This window comes from Priapulus caudatus, unplaced genomic scaffold (assembly GCF_000485595.1).
Source record: "Priapulus caudatus unplaced genomic scaffold, Priapulus_caudatus-5.0.1 Scaffold1928, whole genome shotgun sequence".
Classification (NCBI taxonomy): domain Eukaryota; kingdom Metazoa; phylum Priapulida; class Priapulimorpha; order Priapulimorphida; family Priapulidae; genus Priapulus; species Priapulus caudatus.
Window position 1 is genome coordinate 31,520 of NW_014578989.1, and position 8,709 is coordinate 40,228.

The 8,709-nt window shown below is 48.2% G+C and overlaps 1 protein-coding gene across 1 annotated transcript; it reads right to left on the reverse strand.

Moving 5' to 3' along the window:
- Positions 1 to 531: 531 nt before the first annotated feature.
- Positions 532 to 1,527, reverse strand: LOC106817929 (cannabinoid receptor 1-like). The gene is made up of 2 exons (XM_014822639.1): positions 1,172 to 1,527; positions 532 to 913 (listed from the first exon to the last, which is right to left on the reverse strand). The coding sequence occupies exons 1-2, from the start codon at positions 1,525 to 1,527 to the stop codon at positions 532 to 534; spliced, it is 738 nt and encodes a 245-aa protein (XP_014678125.1).
- Between the last annotated feature and the right edge of the window lie 7,182 nt (positions 1,528 to 8,709).

The window sequence follows — 8,709 nt, forward strand, 5'->3', positions numbered from 1 at the left end:
TCCATTTCCTGAATTGTGTAACTAGAGTGATGCGAGGTATTGTTTGTACCTACTTACGAGGACGTATCGTGTGAAGCTACTAGCCACATTTCCACATCCAATGAAAGGAACATTAGCAGCTGGTGCGTGCACAGCTTTGACTGTCCCCAGCTGTCAACCCTCCTCCACGAGAAAGCATGAATCCTGGCAATAGTCTTCACTAATATGAAACCTGGTGGCAAGCTATGCGATATAAACATTTTCCTCATTTAAGTAAGCTTCGCAACATGAATACTATGCAAGTTTGATATATTACTGCGCCAATTGATTTTGCGCTAACGAAGTATTTGCAAAACTCTCTGAGAATATTTGAAACCATATTTAACGGCACATCACACATTCTTTAGTGACCAGCGCGTTGGCAACACTGCCCCGAACCCCGCCCGAAATTCGGCTAACATGAAAGCTAAATCGATCTACCTGCTTAAACACTTAATCAAACGGATGTAACAGTCGCGATGATTCCAGTAAGGTTGGACAGTAGAGACATCTCTAGTGTTCACACGAAGGCAACACCGCCCGGAAGGCGGTGCGGAACTGACTGCTCTCTGAAGCATATATGAAAAAGTTCATGAAAGAGTCGGAGTCTGCCATCATACAGCCAAAGGCTGTCGCCACTCCGAGCGTGTCGTGGTAGACGTCGGCCACGCTCAGCAGCATCAGGATGGAGTACGGAGCCCAGCAGACGAAGAAAGCGCCGACGACGATGCCAAACGTCTTGGCAAGCTTCAGATGCTTGGCGAGCTCAGCAGAAAAGGATTTTCTGGTCGCTACTGCCTCCTGCGAACCGCTGCTGCTCGGTTCCTGGTGGATCTGCCGCTGGTGGTGCTTGGTAATCATCATCATGTAAGCGTAGATGAAGACCATGGCGACGCTACACGTACAAACCACTATCATGCTAAAGATGACAGATATTTTACTCGAAACGGTGTCAAAGATGCATGGTTGGTCCGGCTGCCAGCGGTTGCCAATGAGACTTAACACGCTTACGAAGACGGCAACGCTCCAAGCCAGGACTACCATTAACAAGATAACGCGCGGTGTGACGATCTGGTAGTAGTGTAGCGGTCGCGATATTGCAATGTACCTGTCTACGTTGATGGCAATGAGAGAGTTTATTGATGCAACGGACGAGATCAAAACCACACTGAAGTGTCCAAGGCATATGATCTTTGGCGGGAATTCGATTAGAAAGGTCATTGGTACGATGAAGACTCCTCGGACGCCCATGATGAAATCAGCGACAGCCAAGTTTGCGATCAGCTTGTGTGCCAGCTCCTGCAGGTGTGATGTCCTTGTCACAGCTAAGATGACGAGAAGATTAGCAAGTATGCTGATCAGGTTCACAGGAATCAGCAGGTAAGCGATCCACGCCTGAATCGCTTTAACCGTTCCCTGTTCAATATCCGACTCGATGCAGCCGACCAAGCTCCCATTCTCGGACACGGACCCGGAGATGTTGCACAGTGAACCATTAGCTGTCGCCATGATGCAGAAATAACTCTTACTACGCCAGCTCCGTAATGCTACTATGACGTGCCACGACGCACACTGCCTCTTCGCATTACACTTATGCCTTTTATACTTAATAATGTCCCCCGTCACCCTCCCAGCAATTCTATAAATAAATGCTATTTTCATCGGAGTATCATTAAGCTACTGTGTTATATATATAAGTGTCTTCTATTATATCGATTAGCTGCGAGAATTTCTATAGGAACGTTTCGTCCTTTTCTCCTGAATCGTTTAACTCGCGTTATGCGGCGTATTGTTGAACCTACAAACGGAGACATGCCCTAAAAGCTAAATGCTAAAAGGAACATTTGCAGCTGGCGCATGGACAGCTTAGACTGTTCCCAGCTGTCGACCCTACGCCACGAGAAAGCAAGAATCTTGGTAATAGTCTTTTCTAATTTGAAACTCGGTAGCAGGCTATGCGATATAAACTTCTTTTTTTATCACAAGAGAGTTCCACGACATGAATAGAAATCAAGTTTTATACATTTCTGCAAGCGATATAATGCCAGCTCATCTAAGGACACTTGAGTGGTTCATGCAGTACACTTCGATCGTCGTTATGTTTAAAGCGACCCAAAGGTTTCGGCTACAAGCAGGGCTAGTTAGCCTATTGCATTGAATTGTACGTGTCTTTTGTGGAAATGGAAACGTTTACGTTCGCAAGATGACCCGAGCCATACCGATGCTGCAGCCGCTTGTAGTCTGCTTCACGCGATCTATGCGACATGAAGGTTACACTGGCAACCAGGAACCCGTAAAGTTAATGCTAATGTTAATGTCAATTAAGATGTTAATGTTACGAGAATAGCGCTGACAGAAACGCATCGCAGCTATGAGAAAACCTACGATAACAAGAACTTGATAATTTCATGTTACAAGGTTGCTGATTGGACACACACACACGCACACACGCACGCACGCACACACGCACGCACACACGCACGCACACGACTCCGGGAGCGCTCCTCCAACCCCTGGCCTGCACGACACACACACGCCGCGCGCAACGCACCGCGGACGCACGCACGCACACACACCACACTACACACACAATATATATTCTATATATATATTAATATATATACATATATTTCATTTATTTATTAATTACCTTACATGATACATTACATCTCGAAGGTACTGCGCAGCGCGATATGGCAGATAATATAAACTGATAGGCCGGACGATGGCCTGTCGGGAAGGTTTTATGGCTGCTACTCTACTCTACTGATTCGTCGGCCTGGGCCAGTCACGCTGTCAGCTGAACCGCCTGCATAATTTGAAATAAACGTGAGCCTATCTTTCTCTCTCTGCTTCTCTCTCTCTCTCTCACTCTCTCGTCGCCACTCTCTCTCTCTCTGCTCTCTCTCTCTCTTGTCACTTCTCTTCTCGCTCTCTCTCTCTCTCTCTCTCTCTTTCTCGTCTCTCTCTCTCTCATCTGCCCTCTCTGCTCCCCCACTTCTCTTGTGTTGTGTGTCCTCTCTCTCTCTCTCTCGCTCTGCTCTCTCTCTTTCCTCTCTCTGCAAGTGTCTGTTCTCTCGTCGCATTCTCATCTCTCTCCTTCTGCTCTCTTCGCTCTCTCTCTCGGTCTCTCTTCCTCTCTCTTCTCTCTCTCTCTCTGGTCTCTGTCTTCGTGTTTCTGTCTCTCCCTCGTTCCTTCCCTCCCCACCATCTCTTCTCCGTCTTTCATTAACTCGTCTCGCCTCCGTCCTCCTCTCTTTCCACTCTCTATTATACCTGCGCGCCGCGCCGCGCGCGCTCTAGGCGTTGTGGTGTGTTGGTGTCGTGTGTGTGTGTGTGTGTGTTGTTGGTGTGTTGTAATGTGTGTGGTGTGTGGTGTGTGCTGTGTGTGTGTTTGTGTTGTTGTGTGTGTGTGTGTGTGTGTGTTGGGTGTCGTGTGTGTGTGGTGTGATATTAAGCACATGCGCTTCTGCTGTTTGCTGGCTATTTTGGTTTTATATGCAGAACTCACGCCACAGCCTTGGTGTCCAATAACTTCACCAGCTTATTCTCTTCTTCGTTCTTTCTTTTCTCTTTTTCTTTTTTTCTTCTCTTTTGTTGTTGTTGGCTGTTCTTGTTGTGTTGTTACCCTTGTCGACTCCCTGTGACAGCCAGCACCGGGTTTCCTGTTGTCAGAAACAAAATTATTTCTAACATAATGCTAAAAGGAAACTTATTTCTCGTAAGCCCGTAACTCAACACTGCGCCTGGAAAAACGCATAATTTAGCCATATATATATACATTATATATTAGAATTACATCATTCTCTGTTAACGTCTATGAGAAAATAGAACTGAGAACAATTGTTAACGACTCAAATTGGTAAAACACGTTTTTGGCTTCGACAACGTACACCACGATCAGCTGTGACTGCTGCAGTTTTCAACTGATTCTATCTCAATTCGACTTCGTGATCACCGTGCAGTACCGGACACAAGTATTACTCATCGACCACGAGGTATCCTTGACTGTATATTATATCATATATATATATATTGCCATATTTAATTGCGAAACGTTTTGCATCGAGCTTTATTTTTGGCATTTTGCGACATTTGCGCATTGCGCACTTGCGGCGAGCCGATTGCTAAAAGTGTTTAAAATTTAATTTGTAAACAATGTCATATATACAAGCAATTATTCGCTGGGCCGGGTTGAAATTGTTTCCCAATGCGCGTAACATTTTTAAGCGATCGTGCTCGCCGGCAAGTGCGCGATGACGCAAAATTAGCTGCGATTCGAAACGTCAAGAAAGAGCGCTAGTAGATCGCCCGCTGCCGTGTGTGTGTGCGTGGCGGTGCGGAGTGTGTGTGTTGTGTGGTGTTGGTGTGTTGTGTTCGTGTGCTGGTGTATGTTTAATCAGCATCAGTCGTATTGTTGATGGTGCAACGTCATGGAACACGAGAGTGGGGCAGTGTCCATGTGTCCTTGCAGCGGGTATGATCAATACACTCACAAGCTCTCAGCAGTCCCATAGCTCCTGACATAGCCGCGCTGCTGTAGATGGGATACTTGCTACAGTCGTGACAGGTCTGCACATCGTCGACTGATGCTGCTACATGTGACAGATGGCTGCTTATCTCGTGACATGAAGGTCTTGTTACATCGTGACAGAGGCTGTTACATCGGTGACATAGGCTGCCTCCATCGTGACAGAGGCTTGTTCCATCGTGAACAAGAAGCTGCTGAACATTAGTGAAATAGGGGCTACATTCGTGACACAGGCTGTTACAGGATCGTGACAGAGGCTACTGCAGTCGTGACAGAGTCTGCTACATCGTGACAGCGGATCCGACCATCGGACAGACTGCCACATCGTGAAGAGGATGCACCATCGTGAACAGAGGCTGCTACATCCGTGAAAAGGCTGCTACATCGTAGCAGTAGGAGACATCGTGAAGAAGCTGCTCCCATAGTGAATAGTCTTCTACACTCGTGACATAGCTGCTACAGTCGTGATCAGAGGCTTTACATCGAGACCTACAGGCTGTTATATTCGTGACAGAGCTGCTACCTGTGAAGAGGCTGTTACAATCGTGACTAGGGCTGCTTACACTCGCGTACATAGACTGCTACATCGGTGACAGAGGGCTGTTACATCGTGACAGAGAGCTGCTACATCGTGAAAGAGGCTCGTTACATCGTGACATAGTGCTGCTGACATCGTGACATAGGCTCCTAAATCATCGTAGACAGAGGCTGTTACAATCGGTGACACTATGCTGTACACTGTGACATAGGCGCCCTTTGCTACATTTGTGGCAGAGTCTGTTAACAATTCGTGACATAGGCTGCATATTGTGACCCGGCTGCTACATCGTGACAGAGCACTGCTCGTGACAGAGTCCCTGCTACTGATCGTGCAGAGGATGCGACAATCGTGACAGAGCTGCTACATGCGTGACCAACGCTGTGACATCGTGACAGAGGCTGCTACACGTCGTGACCAGAGCCTTCTACCATCGTGCCAGAGGAGTACATTTGTGACAGAGGCTGTACATGTGACAGTAGGCTCTAACACCGTGACGAGAGGGTGATACAATGCGTAACCGACGGCTGTTACACTCGTGACAGAGGCTGGCTACAATTGTGACAGAGGCTGCTACTCGTGACAGAGGCTGTTCACGCTCGGTGAACATAGCTGCTAACAGTCGTTACAGAGGCTTTACATCGTGACAGCAAGGCTGCTCCAGTCGTAACTATAAGGTCTGCTACAGTCGTGACAGAGGCTAGTGCATCATATCAAGGCTGGTGACAGCTGCGTAAACAGAGACTGTTGAAATCGTGACAGATCTGGTAATTCTGTGACAGAATCTGTTAAATCGGACAATAACTGTTTACATCGTTACAGAGCTGCTAATCTCGTACAGAGCTGCTACACATGTGACAAAGGCTGCTACATCCGTGTTAGAAAGGCTGGCTATAAAACTCGTGGCAGATGATTGCTACATTCGTACTGAAGTTGCTACAGCGGGAGAAGCTGCCTATATCACCCTGACTGAGGTTGCTTAGATCGTTTTCTGAGAGATATCCTGCAGATGTCTTCCTCGATGCGTCGTTACTCCTGTGTTTTGTGCTATTCTCGCGGCCCACCCCTCCTCCTCCTCGCCCCTCGCCCCGCCTCTTTCCGTCTTCCATCACCCGTAACAGCAGATTCTTAGCCCACCGATTTCCAATCGGTGTCACGAACTGGAACAAGGCGACTACGACGGCCCTGGCCGTGACCAAGCACAGAGGTAAGACCCGGCCTGCCCGCGCCTTGCTCAAACCTCAGCGTGTCACCACTCAAGGTGGCGGCCTGTGGTCGTGTAATAGAACGCGGGTTCACTCTGCATCGCGCGTTCTCCAAGAGCTGTCCTACGTTTTATGTACTTACACTAGCACGTCACGGCACGCTCTACCGGCTTGACAGGCATAGTCGCGCGGATGGGAGCGGGAGTAGATAGACCATCGCTAGCGTATCTTGCGAATGACGTAGCGACGGCATCGTTTGTCGACCTTCTGCATCCGCTAGACCGAATCCCGTTACATTTCATAAATCCGTGCGACAGGGGGTGGACGATGATACTGAACACAAGCTGACGATATTGCCGCATTCCAGTCTGCAATCACGTGCTGTTCGTAATTCTGCTACTGGCGCTGACGTCGCGTAACACTGACGCTCTAAACGGAGATGTGAGAGAGAGGAGTGAAAGACGCAGCACGAAACAAGTTGCAAGCATTCGCAGGTGCCTGATGTTCGAGTGGATCCCGTGCGCAGCAGGGCGGCACGTAATAACGCTGTAAGACATTCCGTCCGATAGCTGGCGGGATGGTGGTGGCTTGTTTCTCTGTTCATCACAGCGACCACTCTACAAGCTGGTCAGTAATCAATCGGTACAACACAGCCATTCTTACCCGTTTACATCCATACAAGAGGCCGCCACCAGTCCACTGACACCGCTCGTCTATCGCGGCCAATCAGAAGAGCAACTGCTCTCCAACAGTGACCCCGAATCTGACCTCGGTCGACTGTGGCGCCGCGTAGTGGACGATGGCGCACTCATCGATTCAAAAGAGGAGGCGTACGAGCGCGTGTTGTCCGGTGATTACAGCTTCATCAACGACGAGACTCTCGCCATCCTCTTCTTCGCCAGAGACTACCTACAGCACGGCCACTGCCGATTCACGCGGGTGCCCGTCTACTTCTACCCCGGATACCCAGTTTCCTTACACGGAGCAGCTTAACTACGGCATTCAGACGCTGTCAGAGCGAGGATTCATCAATCAGTGGAAGAAGGAGGCGTTGCCAGAGGGAGCCGAATACTGTCTTCAGTTTCACCCGCCCGTCGTCGGCGCCCAGTCGCTCTCTTTCTCGCACACCCGCAGTCTGTTCCTGACTCTCGTCATGGGTATAGGGGGCGCTGCCGTCTGCTTGCTGGTGGAGATAGTCATACATCACGTGGGCAGGAGGATCCGTACCTCGGCACCCTCCACGCGCACCGTAGAGATGCTCATCGTAGGGGGCGCCACTGCTGCCTGCGTGGCGGAAAACAGCAAGAGCAGCACAGCAGCAGCGCCCCTAGTGGTCTGTCGGCGGCTTCCGCTGAAGTCAGCCGGTCGTCTGATGTGTAAGTACTCACAGACGACAGAGAAACGCGCGAGACGTGCTATTTATCAATACGCATGCGCATAGCCCTACTTAGTTCACGTAAATGTACACTAGCTGTCGAATTTTGCACAGGGGAGAGATAGTGATCCGCTAGGGGACGGCTCTGATTGGCTAATTTTGTCTTTTATGTATTTTATTTTTTATTATTTTTGGCTAATTTTGTTTTATTTTAGAATTAGGGATAAGGTTAGGGTTAGGGTTAGGGTTAGGATTAGGGTTAGGGTTAGGGTTAGGGTTAGGGTTAACTGATTTCTATATCCACAACTTATTTCTATATTCACTATCTCTCCCCTGAGACCTACTACTAGCGGTCTACTAAGTGACGTAACAAGCTATACTGAGCGTGCACAGTCAACCCGTTCCCATTTAGCACGCTTCTGTATTTTGTGTCTGTACGCTGCGATTTAACGCGCGTCTGGCCCGGGCCTGGCCCGGGCCTGGCCCGGACTAGTTTGATGTGGGATCAAATTTTGCAGTCTGTCCGTACCTAATAAAGATCAGGGTAACGACTGTAATGACTATATGACTGTAACGAATGTAATGGGAAAGTTTGCGGGGTGAATTCGCTCGACAACGCACAGGGCTAGCGACGGGCGACTGCAGAGGTCATATAGGTGGCGATGACGGAAGTTGGTCATTGAGTATAATAGTGAGTGGTCAGCGTATATTACAAGCATGGTTTTTGAGACGAGTGTCTTCAGTATTAATTCTTTTCCTTTGTAAACCCTTAATTTATTCACGTATTACGAAATTGTGAAAGTTTAATATAATAAATGAACCTATATCGCGGTTGTTGTAGGTTATCACACACTCATTCTATAACTACATTCTTTCCAATCTCATCGTCTTTGCATTCGGCGACTAACTACGCACGACTAGCTTTATTGTTAATACGTGTCTGACTGCCTGTCTAAGCTGCTTCCTTTCTGCTTATAAGCATAGTATTACTATGGTATGTTGTATATGTTATATATCCATATATATGTATATATATATATAT